The 19,681-nt window shown below is 30.1% G+C and overlaps 1 protein-coding gene across 1 annotated transcript; it reads left to right on the top strand.

Moving 5' to 3' along the window:
• Positions 1-9,526: 9,526 nt before the first annotated feature.
• LOC118044343 (homeobox-leucine zipper protein HDG11) lies at positions 9,527-13,975 on the top strand. Its single transcript, XM_035052608.2, has 10 exons — positions 9,527-10,215; positions 10,411-10,528; positions 10,633-10,821; positions 10,945-11,412; positions 11,516-11,617; positions 11,707-11,907; positions 12,026-12,206; positions 12,278-12,546; positions 12,661-12,750; positions 12,861-13,975. Exons 1-10 carry the CDS (start codon positions 10,088-10,090, stop codon positions 13,248-13,250), a joined length of 2,136 nt encoding a protein of 711 aa, XP_034908499.1. The 5' UTR covers positions 9,527-10,087; the 3' UTR covers positions 13,251-13,975.
• Positions 13,976-19,681: the final 5,706 nt, after the last annotated feature.

Genomic DNA, 19,681 nt, shown 5'->3' with positions numbered 1-19,681 from the left:
TTGGTTGCGGTACCTTAATTTGTTTAAAAAAGAAAAATGGCGATGGCATCCTTTCTTAATTTGTTTAACTATTCTTCATACTATAATAATTAACAGTATCCATGGATACATCCTCATCATGTTTTTATCATCATTTATAAGCCTTCTATCAAGGAAAACTTTAAAAATATTATATGATTGTAATTACAGTTGTTTTTTAAAGTACTTTTTATTTATAAATATATTAAAATAATATTTTTTTTTATTTTTTAAAAAATTATTTTTGAAAATCAACATATCAAAATATCTAAAAACACCAAAAAAAAAATAATTTGAAGTAAAGAAAAAAAATAAATTTTTTTAATTTTTTTTTTAAAACCCTTTTTGAAAAAAAAAAAAAAAAAAACAGTGGTGTTTCTCAGCTTCTATATAGACTTTTTTTAAAAAAAGTTGTAATCAGTCCTTGTATTGCTCAGCAATTATGGAAGATGTATATGATCCAGCTGTGGTCATGATAAAACTTTTGAAATGCATCAGGGCATGTGCAAGAATTTGAATGCCGAATTGGTGGGGGTTTTTCATTATTACAATGGGTTTTTTCTTCGCTTATTTAGGGAATTAAGAATACAAATGAGGCAGAATTGCTTATATAATTAAAGCTTTAGATTTATCTTATAGAGATGATTTTTTTTTCTTTGAATTTGATTATGTCAAGATAATTTAAGTTTTGGATATTCTCGAGAATTTCTCTTAATCAATTATGGTGATCTGGGTATCGATTGTCATTATATTCTACATACTTTTTATGATTATGCTTGTAGAAAAGAAAATTGCCTATCCTAATCATATTCAGCTCTAGTTAATATTGGATTAGTTCATTGCATTAAACACTTGGGTTTTTGTGAAGTGATCGAGTATTATTTTATGCATATCTTTGGTTGAATCTGTGTCTTCTTTCATTAATTTGAAAATATCACAACAACATGCATATATTAATTTAAATTAATTTGTGGCTAAGAGATTAATCTTCTATTTGTTTTTATATTTCAAAAATATTTGAAAAAATTTTTATTTTTTATTTGATCATTTTGATATGCTGATATTAAAAATAATTTTAAAAAAATAAAAAATATATAATATTTTGATATATTTTTAAATATATAATATTTAAAAAAATAATTATAACTATAATTCCAAACAATTTTTAAATCAAGACCTAACTAGCTAGATGTCACAATTTTTTCTCGAGAAGATGTTAGAAACTAGAGATCAGAATGCTTATGCCCCCAAAAGGGTTAACAGTGAACCAATTTTTTGTTTTTTATTTTGTACTTAGAAAATGGTCGGTGTATGGAGCTTGAATGCATATACAAAGATAATCTTAAAGATCAAATTTCAATTTACTTTTGAAACATTGTTTTATAAATCCCAGCTTCCATCAATTTTTTCTATTTAAAAAATGATCTAAAAATTAATAGAACTGATGACTTGACATTATTAACACATTTAAATATCCTTAAAAAATATTTATTATACTCTCAAAAACTATTCTAGTGATAATTACTCCTGTAATAATTTACTTCTATACATTCTTTTAGACTTCGTACCAAACCGCCACCTTAAGATTAATATTATTGTTGGCTAATAAATCATGAAACCTTAATGGTTTTTTCTTTATAAGCTAAAATAAAATATAATAAGCAGTAAAGGGATTACACCAAAAGGCCCAAATTAAAGTGCGAGCTTAGCAAAATACAAGGAAAGTGAAGGAAGGTCACTGATGCACACAGAGGTTGATAAAGACAACAACTTTCTTATTGTAAATCGTCCTTAATCCTAAGTAAGTAGAGATTAATTTGAATTTTTGGCAGATGAATTGATTCATTACGTGTGTGGGCCTGTTTATTTTTTATATTTTAAAAAATGCTTTTAAAAATATTTAAATTTTTTTATTTATTTATTTTTGGTGTTTTTAGATATTTTTATGCGCTAAAATATAAAAATAATTTTTTAAAAAAATATATATTATTTTGATACATTTCTGAGTGAAAAGTACTTTGAAAAAAAACCACTCTCCCAAACAGACTAATTTTTCTATTGATTATTATTATAGGAATCATGCAAGCAGAGGCATAGCGAAAAAATATTTTAAAGGAGAAAAACATAAATTTTAATAGTTTTCACTTTGAAGTTTTAAATTGATAAAGGGAAGCTAGAAATTTATTTTTTTTTTCCCTCAAATAAGAAACCAACATGTACTCAAGCCATTTAGAATAATATATTAATAGCATGTCATAAAATTCATGAGCTAATGTAAAATCTTTAGATCATATTTAATACTTGTTTAGATAGATGATGGATAAACATATTTTTTAAAAAATATATATTTTTGAGTCTAAGTACTTGTTTAGAAGTTTCAAATATAGGGTAATAATTTATTGATAGGTGAAAAGAGTTTGTGTCTATACCCAATATCTTTAAGCTTGGTAGAATACTAGGCTTAGAAAATATAAGTTTAACTTGCTTTCTTGCTCAAAATTTTTGGGTGTGATTACGAGTCAAGCTTAAGTGGACATAAATCTAGCAAGCTACTAAATCTAATATCCTTGGATTCAACTACATATTGAGTCCAAATGGATATAGATATACCTTGATCTTCATACTTTTATACAAGCACTCTCTTGTTGATTAATTTAAGGCTATACAAACAACTTTAGATCTCAAAGTATGTCATATTCTCTTTCGTAGGAGCATTTTCTTCTTCCTCTTCTTTTACATCAACCCTAAAGATTGCTCTATAAATAAATTTTATACGATCTCATAAGATTTCTCTCTCCTACCTAAATTAATTTGAGCATCAGATGATCTTCAAACTCACAAGGGGATTTATTTTGTTGTATTTGTTGCATCTCAAACAACCTAACATTCTTGACCAATCATAAAATATCACTCATAGTAGAAGTTTTCAACAACATATTCTCTTTCGTAGGAGCATTTTCTTCTTCCTCTTCTTTTACATCAACCCTAAAGATTGCTCTATAAATAAATTTTATACGATCTCATAAGATTTCTCTCTCCTACCTAAATTAATTTGAGCATCAGATGATCTTCAAACTCACAAGGAGATTTATTTTGTTGCATCTCAAACAACCTAACATTCTTGACCAATCATAAAATATCACTCTTAGTAGAAGTTTTCAACAACATCGTCAAACACCAATTTTAATTACAATAAAAATTGAATCTATGCTCAAATGAAAGGAGAACGAAAATCATTATCATAACATATAGTTATTTGTTTGAACTAATATGTTGTTGATCAAGGTTGTTAAAATAACGAATTGACTCATAAAATCATATAATTTTACGATTTAACATATACTTGTCATGCAAGATCGAATAAAAAATAAAAATGATAAAATCAGACTGAAATCATGTAAAATCGGTAAAATTATGATTTTATGGCCAATTTTATAATTTTATAGTAATTCCAAATTCTTGTTTTTCTCATTGCATATCCTTGTATTTACTCACTGACATATAAGCCACATAAGCAACTATATTCATGGATTCTTTCTTCAATCAATAGTGCAAGACTAAAGGAAATATATAGTCATGCTTAAATCCTTCCTAACAAATAAAAAATTGTCTATTATATGGAATAAGAATTTGAAGATTCTCATTCTATAAGGATATCGTTATGGACAAAAATAACATACTATAGCTTGAAGTTTGATTCACCGTATGTTTATGCCTAAATACCATAGTTTTTTCAACAAATTTATAGCATTATGATTTCTCTATAAAAAATCTCATAACTTGTTTAAGATATGATATAACAAGGAACTAGACTTCAAGATTTTTTAAAAAAGTTCTTACTTTGAATTATTTGATTCATTCATTTGAGTTCATACAAAGCCTATAATTTCTTATTCATTCACTTGTTTAGATTTGTGATGCTTAAGAAACAATATCTAAAACTTATGAAAGCATACCAATATCTAAAAGTAATGTGTTATTCATCAAGGTAAAAGATATCAAATAATGTAAAACAATCATTACATATGATCATGTACATAGAGGGAGCATTGGATCTGGTGTTGGTCAACAAAGAAGCATAATTGTAAAGATAGTTATTTTTAATATTTTTTTCACAATTTATTTTTATAATTCGAGTTTGCATTGTATATTTCGAGTTATGTCAAAATAGCATTTTTGAAATTATATTCGGTTAATATCTCAAGATTGAAAGGGTATATATAGAAAAATAAATAAATAAATAAATTTTTGATCGAAGAGACGAAAAACAAATACATTAAATAATTAAAATGATTTGTTAGCTATTTATTATCTTCAATAGTGTGATTCTTTTATGTTTAAGTAAAAGTCTAGTTGTCTTTAGTTAGATAGATGAGATTAATATTGATCAATAATTTTGATATTCTTCTAACAATAAAATATAGAAAAATTAAATTTGATGATCAGGCCTATTACTTCTTTAAAATAATGCGGTATCATAACAAAAGAATAATATATTAAACTACAAATTTAATGACGCTAGCTTGTGGTTATTTTATTCAACGTTGAAGATCATTCGCATGAATTCAATGCTCATCTTCTCTTCGAGAGATGAAACACACACACACATATATATACACACACGAAACCATTGTAAATTATTAGAGCATTATTGCTTTACTCTCAGCAGTGCAACAACACAGATACGGTGGTACATTATTAGAGCATTATTGCTTTACTCTCAGCAGTGCAACAACACAGATACGGTGGTTGCAACCACCGTCACCGCCACAATTTCCCTTTGCGACCAACATCATTCACTGCCTGGTAAGAGCTTCGACAATCTGTTCTTTTTTCCTTTTGCAACTTAGATTTTGTGGACTGCAGATAATTATTTTCAGTTCGATTTGATTTTTATTAAAAAATAATACTTAAATCAAAATTTAAAAAAAAAAATTAAACCAAACCGAAACCAGTTTCGGTTCGGTTTGGTTTTTTTTAAAAAAACCAGTTCAAACTAGTTTGGCTCGGTTTTTTTAATTTGACTCGGTTTTTCCAGTTTGGCTTGGTTTTTTTATTTGGATTCGGTTCGGTTTTTTCAGTTTTAAACTTATATATAAAACCAAAATCGAACCGAATTAATCGGTCTTTTCAAAATTTTAATTAATTTTTTTTATAGTTCAATTTTTTTAATTATTTCTTTTAGTTTTTTTTTATTTTTCAATTTTTTTCTCATCGCTGCTACTTATCTATACAATTAAAGGGCGTGTTCTTTCTCTCAAAAAGTGCGTGCTTGGTGGGATATCTTAGAGAGGGGATTTATGGCTCTAAAAAAAAAACCAAATAAATAAAATTAGAGATTAATTTATGATTAGGGGGTCCACCGGTCTAATTTTCCTTTGGTGCCGTAAAGAAAATTATAATAAATGGAACTGCGACTTCGAAAGCATTAAAAAAGGGACCAAAAGTTAGGCATATGTCATTGCTATTTTTTTTTTCTTTTATTTATTTAATTTCTTTCATTGGAGTTCCTATATTTTCCGCCTTTATATTCAGCCTTGTCATGCCACTATATCCTATATTATAATTATAACAATAACTAAAAAACCCGGGTATTTTACTCTAACCCAAACACTATGGTAACTCCTCTCACAACACACACTGTACTGTTTATTTTAAACAATGTACTTTATATATATATATATATATATAATTTAACTTTTAAAATTAAAAAACATGATTTTATTTTTTTTTGGCATCAAATTTAAAAAGAAACAAAAAAAATGTCCCATTTAGTTTTTGGCGCTGAAAACTTGAGTTTAATCCTTAAATTTTTAATTTTTATCATTTGATCTCTGCTTCTTGAAAATTCATGTTTCAATATCAAACATCATTTTCATTACATTTCAATCTTTGTTTTATGAAAAAAAAAAAAAAGTTCTTTGAAACTTTTTTAGAAAAAAAAAAAATTCTCAAATAGCTATATTTTAGTCATTAAAAAAATTAATTTTTATGTTGATAGATTCATCTTCTCAAAATAAGTTCAATGAAGGTGGTGTTTTCATATAACCATGTTAGTAAAAGTAAAACAGGGTCCGTTATTTTTTTTATTAATTTAATTATCAATTTTAAAAGTAATAAAATGATGTTTTGGGGTTGATAATATATTTATAGAGGGTTTCTATGAAGTTTTGGAGTTGTAAATACCTTGATTTTGATTTTTTAGTCCCTTCTGGTGACCAGAAAACAATTCAATGGACGACAAGTCACTTGCCATAATAAACGACATGTCTCTTTATTAAAAAATAAATAAAAATAAAGCGGAGGATGGTTAATTTGTTTGCTCCTCAAAAAGAAAAAGAAAACTACCAGGTGCACATGCCTGCATTTTTTAATGGCAGATTAGGCTTTTAGCCCTGACCTATCAGGTCCATCAACTCTTGATCTTTTATTTTTATATATATATATTATTTTTTAATTTAAATATTGATTGATGTCCTCTTTCTTATCTTTTAAAACTATTTAGTTTTATTATATTTTTAATTAGTGATTGATCTTTTTACTTTTTAGTTTCATAATGCTTCAAAGAAATTAGTATAATTAATTTGTCTTTAATTTTTTTTTCTCTTGTATTTTATATAAATTAGTTGTATTTTTTGGCATGTTTATAAAAATAAAAATCCTTTTATTATTAACAAGGAAAATTAGCCTCTAAATAAAAATAAATAAAATAAAAATGATAACTAGTGCAAAACATTTAAGTGTATATTTATTTATTGCTTTTACTTGAAATAATAACTTTTTTATTTTAGTATTTAACTAGCATTAAAGAAATCGTTTTTTTTGATTTGTTAGTTTATATATTTTTTAATTTATTTTATAAAAGGTAAATAATATTTTTTTTGTTTCTAAATTAAAAAAATATATTAGGATACATGGAAACATTATATATAATGCAATCATTCTCCTTTTAAGCATTAGAATAAATGATATTGCCACGTTACGTTTGAATCGTGAAAAATAGGGACCAAAAGTTAGGCATTTGTCATCGCTAATTTTTTTTCTTTATTTATTTATTTACATTGGAGTTTCTCCATTTCCTACCTTTTGAATTCAACATGTCATGCATCAATATCCTATATATGTTCTAAAGAGAAACAAAAATATTCTAATTTACTATCAAATATCGAATCAAATCCACAAAAAGGTGGACATTCTCGAAAGATAATATTACAATTGTAACAAGATCCTATGCTCCAAAGAGGACATGATCTAAGGAAGAATGGATGCTAAATATAAATGTTATAATATATTTAGTACTTGAACGAGGAATTTTTCAAGTACAAAAGCAACATCTCCTGATAAAAAAATTTAAAATATGAATAATAAAAAAAATAAAATATTCGTTAAGCAAAAAATAAGAAATAATATATCGTTCCCTTTATTCCTCTCACGTGTATGAATTATATGATGGCCAAAATGTTTGCTAGAAAAACTTGAGCCTGATAAAAATAAAAGGGATGTTTGGAATTATAGTATAAAGTGATTTTTAAAATAGATTTTTGCTAGAAAATATTTTAAAATAATATTTTTTATTTTTAATATTAACACGTCAAAACTATTTAAAAAAACTTAAAAATATATCAATTTAATATTTTTTTTCAAGCTAAAAATACACTTTTAAAATGTCTAAAACAAAAAAACAAAAGTAGAAATTATGTCAAATACCTTTTAGTGTTTGTCGGAAACATTGTTTCAGTAATGAATTTAAAAAAAAAAAAATTCACTTTAAGTTAATTTTTTATGGTATTCTTAAATCATTTTAAAAGACTGATATCAAAAATAAATTTTATAAAATAAAAAATATTATTTTAATATATTTTTAAATGAAAAAACAATTTAAAAAATAACATAAAAAAAAAAAATTACACGTGAACACCACGAAAACACCCCTAACACATGCACACACAACCATATAGAAAATCTCCTGAGGCTTTTGTTTGGTTTCCTTGTCAGCAAGCTTTGAAAAAAAAAGACTTGAAAAGAAAGTAGAAAGCTGACATCAATCAAAAGAAAGAAAGCAAAAAAGGGATTTTAGGGCTGTGGTCCACATGATCTGTTTTGAAGGCACACGTGAATATTTTTTAATTTGTTTTATTTAAAAATATATTAAAATAATATATTTTTTATTTTAAAAAATTATTTTAAATATTAATATATTAAAATAATACGAAAATATTAATTTAAAATAAAAAGGTTAAAAAAAATTAAAATTTGTTTTTAAAATAATTTCAAAACGACAAAAACAAACATTTCCTTAATGAGAAAAGAAATGTTTTATAATGTGGGGTCCTACTGTCACAAATTTGTGATTTTGTGGTGATCTAGCTGTGAATCGTGGACAGAACTCATTCACTCCAAAAAGGTATCAAGTTTGACTTTTATCGCATTGTTCTGTAGGGTGTGCATGCGCAAAAGAGGTAAGGAACTAGAACAACTAAGGAATATATTAATCACAGGTTTATTTTCCATTTTAAAAGCATTTTTAATTTATTATTATTATTACTTTACTTCAAATTATTTTTTTAGAATTTTTATATCATTTCAATATATTAATATCAAGATAAATATTAAAAATATTATTTTAATATATTTTCAAACTAATAATTAAAACATGCTTGGGTAGATTAATTAGGTAAAAATGTAAATTGGTGATTTTTTTTTTAATTTTCTAATTAGCTTTGGTTGATACAGAGAGATGAGTATATAACATTAACATGCTTGGGTAGACCCATTTTGTTTTTTATTATTATTTATTTTTAAAGGAAGTATAATTTCTGAATTTATGAGCATAAAAAAATAGAGATTTATAAATTATTTAGAAGGGAAATTTGAACAAATATGGATGAAATTAAAATAATTATGGGGTTAAATCACTCAAATTTGTCTTTAATACACAAGAATTCCAATCACTTAATTACAAAAAACACAAGACATGCCTTGATGATGTATAGTGACTCAATAATACCACCAGTTTTCTTTCTGTCTTTTCTTGCATACCCTTTGTAAGGAAAAAAAAAACCCTAAAATAAAAGATCCCAATAAAAGAAAGTAAACAAAGAGATTATATTTGTCAAGAAACGTTATAATGAGACAGGAAAGAAAGCAAAATCACTCGCCGGAAATTGATTATCAAATTCAAACTCCGGCTGACTTGCAGCCATGACATTTTTTTCCCTTTTCGTGACTCCTCCAAATACTTGTTTCTTGACTTCCTCCTCTCTTTCTTTGCTTTCAATAAAAGAAAAGGAAAAAGAAAAACCCTCCTGTTTTTGCACATCTGGCCATGACTGAGCAATGCATGTAAGAGTGTGGAAGAGAGAGAGTGTCTTAAATACTAGAGAGAGAAAGAAAGAGCCCCAGACTGCCTCCCTTCTCTCCTTCCATAGACTTTCCCTCGAGTTTGGTGACTCAGAATTTGAAAGCCCACAAGCCTGATCCTCTTTAAAACCCCACTCACCATCAGTTACACACATTTCCACAAGTGTACTAAGCGATATATCATATACTACTTGCTACTTACTATACACTCCTACACCCTAGTAAGGTAACAGTACCATACCAGTTCTCGACTCGAGTTTTAGTTGGGGTGTTATTGGTTTTTTTAGAGAGAGAGGGGGGGAGTTGGCGAGGCTAAATTGGAGCCCAAGATTTAATCTTTTTGTGTTTTTTGAAAAATCTCTCTCTCTCTCCTTAACTCACTCTCAAATCATGGCAAATTCTTAGACATTCCAGCTGTTTCTCTCCTTGTGATATGATGTGTTAGTGGCCTTTTTAGGCCTTCAAAAACCAAATGCTTAAACCCCTCTCAACTTCTCCACAAGCCCAAGAAAATAAAAAATCATGAAGTCCTTTTTTTCTTTGTGCTCAACAGGAATGTTATGGTAGCCATGGATAGGCATGGTATATAGCATGGGCCATTATTCTTGAAAGATTCTTTCTTTGCGGTATAGAGGACTGCCTAATAGCTTCTTCCTCTTCAACTTTCTGTTGTTGTTTATAAAGAAAGACCTTTTCTTTTGGGAAAAGAATGGAGTATGGCAGTGCTGGAGGAGGAAGTGGTGGTGGTGGTGGCGGGGACCATGATTCCTCTGACCCTCAAAGGAGGAAGAAGCGTTATCACCGCCACACTGCTCTCCAGATTCAGAAGTTGGAATCGTAAGCACTCTTTGACATTGCAATTTCTTTGTTTTTGTCAATCATGCATTTCTATGATAATTAGTGCTGTTGCTTCTCGGGGACATGTGACGTGTGTGTAATGTTGCTTGTAAATATCGGTCTTTTTGGGTTGTTGATGCTTTTCTTTTTTTTCGCTGCTGCTGCTGCTGCTGGTTGTACTGTGTGGGAATGAAGAATGTTTAAGGAGTTTCCACACCCAGATGAGAAACAAAGGTTACAGTTAAGTAGAGAGTTGGGTTTGGCACCAAGACAGATCAAGTTTTGGTTCCAAAACAGGAGGACCCAGATGAAGGTGAATTAAAGATTATCATTTTGTTTGTCTCTTTGTTTTGTTTTAAATTGAATTTTGTTGAGACAATTAAAAGGTTGTTTTGTTGTTGTTGGAAAATGATCCAGGCTCAACATGAAAGGGCAGATAACAGTTCTCTTAGAGCTGAGAATGATAAGATCCGGTGTGAGAATATAGCCATTAGAGAGGCGCTCAAGAATGTTATTTGCCCCTCTTGTGGGACGACTCCTGTTACGGAGGATTCCTATTTTGACGAACAGAAATTAAGAATCGAGAATGCTCAATTGAAAGAAGAGGTTTGCTTCTGTGTTCTGAGCTCCCTCTATCTTTGCATTTTTATTTTTTAAAAATTTTTCCATGCATAATTTGTGGAATATTTTGCTAAATTTTGGTTGATTTGTGTTACATGGTTGTTGAAGCTTGATAGAGTTTCTAGCATTGCTGCTAAATACATAGGGAGACCAATTTCCCAACTCCCTCCGGTGCAACCTGTTCACATTTCTTCACTGGATTTATCAATGGGGAATTTTGGTGGCCAAGGTCTTGGTGGTCCTTCACTTGATCTTGATCTTGATCTTGATCTTATCCCGATTAATTCAAATTTGGCTTTTCAACCGCCTGGCATTTCGGACATGGACAAGTCTCTCATGACTGATGTTGCTGCAAACGCCATGGAGGAACTGTTGAGGCTTTTGCAAGCTAATGAACCTTTATGGATGAAATCGTCCACTGATGGGAGAGATGTTCTTAATCTCGATAGCTACCAAAGGATCTTTCCAAGGGCTATGAGTCACTTAAAGAATCCCAATGTTCGAATTGAATCATCCCGAGATTCAGGTGTTGTTATCATGAATGGTGTAGCCCTGGTTGACATGTTTATGGATTCAGTAAGTCTTTTTCTTAGTCTCTAACGATAAATATTCTTGGACCCCCAAAATATCTTACTTTTTAAGGGTGTCACTGAGTGTCATCACTGATTGGAGCTTGCAGAACAAGTGGGTCGAATCATTTCCCACCATCGTGTCTGTGGCAAAGACCATTGAAGTCATTTCATCTGGAATGTTGGGTCATCACAGCGGTTCCTTGCAACTGGTAAAGAAAAGGAGCTTTAAAATTCTTTCCTTTTTTGTTTCAGCTTTTGCTTGAAGAATGATTTATCATATGAAACATGCTTCTTGCAGATGTATGAAGAGTTGCAGGTGCTTTCACCCCTGGTTCCAACTCGGGAATTCTGTATCCTCCGGTATTGCCAGCAAATTGAGCAAGGCTTGTGGGCAATTGTTAGTGTTTCATATGATATTCCACAGTTTGCTTCCCAATTTCGATGTCACAGGCTTCCCTCTGGATGCTTGATTCAGGATATGCCTAATGGATACTCAAAGGTTGTCTAGTTGCTCCTGAGAATTTCATTATGTGATTACTTTGGTGTTTCAATTTCAAAATAGTGAAAGCCGTTGAATTATTTTTCGCACATAGTTATTCACCTGAAGTGCGAAACAGGTTACTTGGGTGGAACATGTAGAGATAGAAGACAAAGCCCCAACCCACCATTTTTACAGGGATCTCATTCACAGTGGTATGGCCTTTGGAGCAGAACGGTGGCTTGCTACACTGCAAAGGATGTGTGAAAGGGTGGCATGTCAAATGGTGTCAGGAAGTTCAACTCGAGATCTTGGAGGAGGTAAGTTTAGTGCCATAATCACATCCTTTTATTTCTTAATCACGAGATTAACTGGATATTTCATTTTCCAGTAATTCCATCACCAGAAGGTAAGAAAAGTATGATGAAACTTGGCCAACGAATGGTCAGCAGTTTCTGTTCTAGCATAAGCACATCTAACAGCCACCGATGGAGCACACTATCTGGGTTGCATGACGTTGGAGTTCGAATTACACTCCATAAGAACACGGATCCTGGCCAACCTAATGGTGTAGTTCTAAGTGCGGCGACTACATTTTCGCTTCCAGCATCTCCTCAAAATGTCTTCAATTTCTTCAAGGATGAAAAGACTCGACCACAGGTAACATCGATTTTGAAATTGAAAGTGGAATGATTCATGGCATGTTCAATTCATCGATTTTGAAATTAAAGTGTTTCTGATATTTTTTTGCCTTTGGTTTTGATACTTCTTTAGTGGGATGTTCTCTCTAGTGGCAATGCAGTCCAAGAAGTTGCCCATATTGCAAATGGGTCACATCCTGGGAACTGCATATCTGTTCTTCGAGTAAGGCTACCTCAGTTTGCCTCACTCTCTATCTTTTATAGCGAATTGTTTCACTTTATAAAGTAAAATGCATGCTTAATGACTTTAATCACTCTAATATTCTGCAACAGGCCTACAACACTAGCCAGAACAATATGTTAATACTTCAAGAGAGCTGCATCGACTCATCAGGTTCACTTGTAGTCTATTGTCCGGTCGATCTACCAGCTATCAACATAGCAATGAGTGGGGAGGACCCTTCCTATATACCTCTTCTGCCATCAGGATTCACCATTTCACCTGATGGTTATCCTGACCTAGGAGATGGTGCATCCACAAGCTCAAACACACAAGGACGCATGGCTAGGTCGAGTGGTTCACTAATCACAGTAGCTTTTCAAATATTAGTTAGCAGCTTGCCATCTGCTAGACTGAACCTGGAGTCAGTGAATACCGTTAATAGCCTTATTGGAACCACCATCCAGCAAATTAAGGCTGCCTTGAGTTGTCCTGGTTCCTGATGACCTGATTCTGCTACTGCAAACACAACTGTTTCCCTTTCTCTCTACCAACTTTAAATATGGAGATCGGAAAAAATTGAAAGTCTTTTGTTTGCTGGTGGTATTCAATGTGGGAGAGAAGTATTGGTGTTGGTTGGGACCTTGAATGCCCTCTCATCAAGAACAAAGATGCTCATTTACTGCTGCTGCTGGTGCCTGTTTTTGCTGCCATAACTCATTACTCGCTACGCCACCCAAATTTTATTTATTTTTTTACAAGCCCTCTTTTTGGATTTTGCAAAAATTTACGCTGGAAGAGTAGTCATTTAAGAGGGAGTCAAGAACGCACCATCCATGTCTTTCTTGCTTAGAAGGGGTAGTAATGAAACTGCCATCCTTTCCCTGCAATCTTTCTATCATTACCACCCCAGCTCAGCTAAAAACAAAAACTTTGTGGTTCGGGTATTGACTTCCGTTCGTGTACTTGCAATCTATCTATCCAGATTAATGCTCTCTCTCTCTCTCTCTCTCTCTCTCTAAAACTCTCTTAAATGGTGTATGTACGTGGTTGTGCATGCTAGGGTGTGTTTATGTGTGTGTGAAGGAAGAGAGCCATGAGGCCGTGGTGCAACCAGTGAGATAGTTCTGAATCTTCTGATAGCTATTTTGCCTGGAATCAATGTTGGGCTCCACCTCCTCGAGGAACTTCTTTTTATTATTATTATATAAAGAAGGTGTTTATAAATATTAGTAGGATTGTCTTGTAAAATGTTTTTTATTTAGAAATATATTAAAATAATATTTTTTTAATTTAAAAAATTATTTTTAATTAAAACTACATGGAAACACTGAAAAATTAATTTAAAATAAAAAAATAATTATTTTTAAAAGCTTTTTTGAAATAAAACCAGAGCGTGATTATCTGCATTTTCTGGTAGAGAGGATTTCCATTTGATTGACATGAGCACAAAACCCTCCATGGATCATTTCTTCTTTTCCTCTTTGGTGCTTCCCTTTTGGGATTTTCCCTGTTGTATTTGAACTTCATATACGCTTACAAATTCTTAGATTTGGGTGTCTTCCTTCAAGAGCTTAATTAAATGTATGATAAAATAAAACAAAAAACAATGGAAGGTTTCTTTTTTCTAAATAATACTAATTAAATAGATGCTGGGAGTGTTGAATCCAATCATAACATTTTCAAACACCATATACAAGTGTCAAATTAATTAATGCTTTTTTTTTTAACATAAAAAGTAGATAAACAAAGTTTAATTATAACGATTGAATGGATAAGTTTTTTTGGTAATTTTGGATTTAAATTGTTTTAACGGTTATAAACTGATGATAGCCATTATAAACTTTGTTATCTACTTTTTAAAAATAATCTAGTAAAAAAGAATCTTTGTCTACCCTTAGCTCAAATGTGAAAAAACATGTTGTCAAATGATTAAATAAAAAAGAGATTTAGGAGGTGAAATGAAAAGATGATGATATATTGTATTGATCTAGGTTAAAACGTGAAATTTACAACCTAATTAATAAACACGACCCTAATGAGTTAACTTTATTTGACAATATATTTTTTTTTTTTTTTTCGTTCTCTTATTTTCTTGGATAGACCTTGATTAGGTCTTAAGTAACCTTGAATTGGATTGAATCCGGAACTAAATTAAAGAGTTATAAGTGAATTTGAGACAAATTGTTTTTTTTTAAAATATATTACATTGTATCTACCCTATTCAACTTGAGTTATCCAACAAAACTAAAAACCTAGGATCATGAGTATGATCCCAATTAGTTAACCCATTAGGCAATATGTCTCTTTTTTTCTTATCCCTTAATCTTTTCTTGATTAGGCCTTAATGGGCTATAATTAGCCACAAAACTCAAAATAAAATTAAGAAAGTTATAAGAAAATTAAGCATCAAATAAAAATATGCTTAAATTTATGACTAGAGTAAAGTGACACAAAAGAATTGGGATTGTAAAAAAATAAAAAAAATGTTTGGCGAATGTTGTTTCATGTGCCAACGTGCTCATGCGACCTCTTTTCATGACTTGGTGGGGAGTTTTTTTTGTTGCTATTAGGAATCATTTTTGTTTTTTTTATTTTTTAAGGAATGTGTTGTGTTTATTTCATAACATGACTTCAATCCTTTTCTTTCATTTCATTTTTTTTTCTTTGAGATTCATGCAACAACAGGGGGGGAAAAATGTTGTAGTTGAGCACAATGTATAATCATCTTTATTATTTATGATATAAATGCATCTCGTAAAAAACCAAAAACAAATTCTTAAAATAAAAGTTCCATTTTGGAAATTTATTTCACTTTTTTAAAATACTTTTTTTTTTTTTTTTCGTAAGTTTAAGCAGCAGCACCACTATAGCCAGAACCGCAGTCACATTCAAGCCTCCTCTCTCCAAACTGATCCATCGTCATCACTACACTTAATTTTTCTATAAGCAAATGAAAGGCACCACACTACAGTACCTTGGAATTCAATGCTAATGAAATGAGCGGTGAGGATTAGCTAGGATTGATTGATTTCCGCTGACACAAAAGAAGGCAGCGTTTCAGAGTTGGTCCCCGGAATTCAGTGCATGATAGACGGGTAACTGAAAAGGATATCCTCTCAAGGCTCAGACTTTCCAGATCTTGCCGCCCCCGACATTTCACCTTTCCGCCGGTCTCCCCTGAACCCAGCGTCACTGCGTCACCTCTCTTCTCTCTCCAGCGCCTCCAATCAATATTTTTGTAGTATTTTTTATTATTTTGATATTAAAAATTAAAAAAAGATGTTTTGATATTTTTTTAAGAAATAATTTTTATAACAAATCTTGTAAAAGCACCCAACTAATCAAAGTTATTTGAAAATAGGTTGAAAAATACACGAACTTAACTCGAGTTGGCAAGGAATAAAAAAAGCTTCTTTGCCTCTGAAAATACCTTTGGGTTTTTAATGGTTTTTCCTAGGTTGATGGTTATGAAGCCAATAAGCTGATTCAAGGTTGTCAATTTCGCGGCAAGTGTTTTTGTTTTTTCAATTGGATATTTTAGTTTTAGAGTGTTTCGGCATACCGTTTCGGATTAGTACTGGTGCGCGCACAGCCGGAACCCACAAATCAAGATAAAAAAAAAAAAAAAAATAATGCCAAACAAATATCCAATTTTAAAATTTAAAATATTTTTGAAATAGTAAAGGATCTTTAACTTAAAATAATATAAACTATATTAATTTGGATTAAAAATAATATTTTTTGGCCGAAAAAAACTGGAATGAATTTAATTTCCGGAACGGGCCGAGATTTAAAATGATGAAATTTGTGAAAATCCATTTTGTTTTCGTTTTTAATTGGTTGAAATGTTTAGGCCATTTTGGACGGAACGGATGGTTATGAAGCAGTAAGCTTGATTAGGTGGCTTAATGTTCGCTTGAAAAATAAAAAACTCTTTGATGCTTAAATTGATATATGTAGGAGACATAATCATATAAAAAAAAAAATGAAAATTCAAGGGTGTGTATCGTTTATTGTTGTGTCATGAATATCTTCGATAAAAATATTGACTATATAAAATATTATTAGTGTAAAAAATGGTCTCTGTGTTACATTGAAAAAGTTTTTTACATAGAAAAAATTATATGCATGAAAAAATATTATATGTGCGGCTCTTAAAAACCTAAAAATATTTATAAAAAAATATGTTTAGATAAGATTAGATAAACCACGATCGAAGCCGATACCAACCATTTTGGGTAGGCCCAAACGGCTGAATTCATTTTTTTTTTTAATTTGTGTATTATAATTTATATTATTATTAAACGAATTCAATGCCTCGAACACATGGAATGAGTGGGATAGGCCCTTAAGCTCCAAGCCCATTGGACTGGAGGCCTTTTAATATATGAAAAAGAAGTGCTGAGAATTGTGACCGTCCTATCTATACCCATGACAATTAGAAAGCCCAACAACATATTTTCTTTTACAGGGCACAAATTAAGTGACACTGAAACAAATATATGTATTAACCAACATACATATATACATATACATATACATACATATATATATATATTATATATTTGAAGTGATAAATAACTCACACTAAAACAAATATCCGTGTTGAAAATGGACATTCAAATTAAAAAATAATAATTTGAATGAGTCAGATAAGTTTATTGGCAAAAAATGGTATAATTTTTAATATTATCATTAGATAATAGATAGGGTTGATTAAGACTTGCTGGGATCATTTTTATGCTTAAATTAGACCTTGTTGTTATGAATTTTATTTATTTTTTAAAATTAATTTCCTTTTCTTGTTTATTTTAGAAACTTAACGCTGGTTGCATTCTATAATAGCTATATAAACTTTAATTAGGATTTTGTTTTTCAACAAGGATTAGAATTTAGGTCCAGACTAGTACAAACACCACCAAATTTAAAAGTTTTATTAATGAAAGTTTCTTTCAGTATTTACACTAACATTTTATTTATGATTATTTTATCAACGAAAACATTTGTCAGAAAAATAATTATTGATAAATTTTGATTCATAGATAAATCTATCATTAATAAATTTATTAATGACTTTATAGATGTTTGGGCCGCAATCCTAAATAACCATAAAATATACAAAGAAAGACGGAAACATAGAGGTTCATAAAGCTTCAATGAAAATCCAAAATCTTAGAAACAAGCCCTCAGTGCAATGTCAGAGAAATAATTTCTAAAACTTTAATTTTATTTTGTATTTAATCTCAATTCCATGAAAGTAATTGCCCACCTTTAATTTTATTTTGTATTTAATGAATTAAACTTCGCATATCCATTTTTATATTTGTTATCTTAATTATTGTTACTTTATTAATGTTATTTTGAGGTTTTCTTTCTCGACTTTCTCTCTTTGCTTTTAAGATTGAAAGACTAAAGTGTAAAATATATAAAGTTTGAGACCGAAAAAAAAATAAAAAAAATGGAAGGGATCAGATGTAAAGGAAAGTTAAAATTGAGAAATCCAAGTGTAGATTTATGCTCCTCTTTAATAGCAAACATATAAAAAAAGTTTTTAATTATTGTTTGCTTTTTTTCAGTTTGTCTTTGCAATCATTTAAAATATATTAATGCACAACCTTGGAAAAATAGTGTAAATTATGTTTTTAAAAATTTTAAATTTTTATTTTATTTAAAATATTTTTTTTAAAAAATTTTCCAAATCATTTTGATGTGCTAATGTCAAAAATAACTTTTTAAAAAATAAAAAAAAATTATTTTTATATATTGCTAAGCGAAAAAAATTTTAAACCGCCACTACTACCATAATTTTAAACAAACCCTAAATCATAAAACAATTCTTGACACCTTGGACACGTGCAATTATGATGGTAGTGTTTTTTTTTTTTGATTTAATTTTTTTTAAAAAATATTGATAATAAAAATAATTTTTAAATATATTTCTAAATAAAAAATACTTTAAATAAAAAATTAACCATACTATCTAATACCTCAAAATCAAAAGAGAATGGGAAAGCTAGGGCAACAACAAAAGAGCTTTTAAGTTTCAAATAGATAGAAACTGCATATGGCAGACCAAAATGAAGAAAAAATAAACTTGAGGGATAAAAACATAGTTTTAAAACCCGGCCCGGTGGGTCGCCCGGGACCTGGCCGACCCGGGCATGGGACCGGTCCAGGTGGAGGCCAAAACCCGCTTGGCAATTGGCCCGGCCAGACCAGGTTGACCCTGCAAGACCCGGCCGCAAACCCGTTGACTTTTATTATTATTTATTTTTTTTTTTTGCTAAAACGACATTGTTTTGATTTTTTTTTTAAAAAAAAAAAAAATAAATTTTGACCTGGCCGACCCGGTCGAGACCCGATGACTCGGTCAAAACCCGGAACCCGGGTCTTGGACCGGACCGGGTCTTAAAACTATGACAAAAAGAAAATTCACCAAGGGTATAGTTCTTATGCATAGTTATTTGTGAGAGAAATAACATTTGCTCCACGGTAAAATGTCGTTTTTTTAGAAGAAATCAGTTGTCTAATTTCTTAACCGAGTCATTTATTTTATTTTATAACTGGGAGGGCGATTTTGTTTTCTATATAAAGGCTAGTTGAGTGTACTATAGAAATTTGATGAACTCATTCAAGGGGAGAAGGCTAACATATTTAAAAAAAAATTTGGAAGGTGGACTATTCTTTGAACCATTTTTTTAAAGATAAGGTGCAGAATATATATATATATATATATATATATATATATATATATATAGAGAGAGAGAGAGAGAGAGGGGGGGGGGGGGGTGCTGACATGGATCCACACACCTAAAGTTTAAAGCTCTGATACCTGGTTTGTTTTATTTAAGAAAAAAATCTTTAGCATTGGATATCTGATAAATTGTTTTATAGATTTTTTTAATTTATTTTTTAATATTAAATTGATATT

Source organism: Populus alba, chromosome 12 (assembly GCF_005239225.2).
Source record: "Populus alba chromosome 12, ASM523922v2, whole genome shotgun sequence".
Classification (NCBI taxonomy): Eukaryota; Viridiplantae; Streptophyta; class Magnoliopsida; order Malpighiales; family Salicaceae; genus Populus; species Populus alba.
The sequence above is the reverse complement of the archived record's forward strand: the minus strand, read 5'-3'. Positions and strand labels throughout refer to the sequence as shown.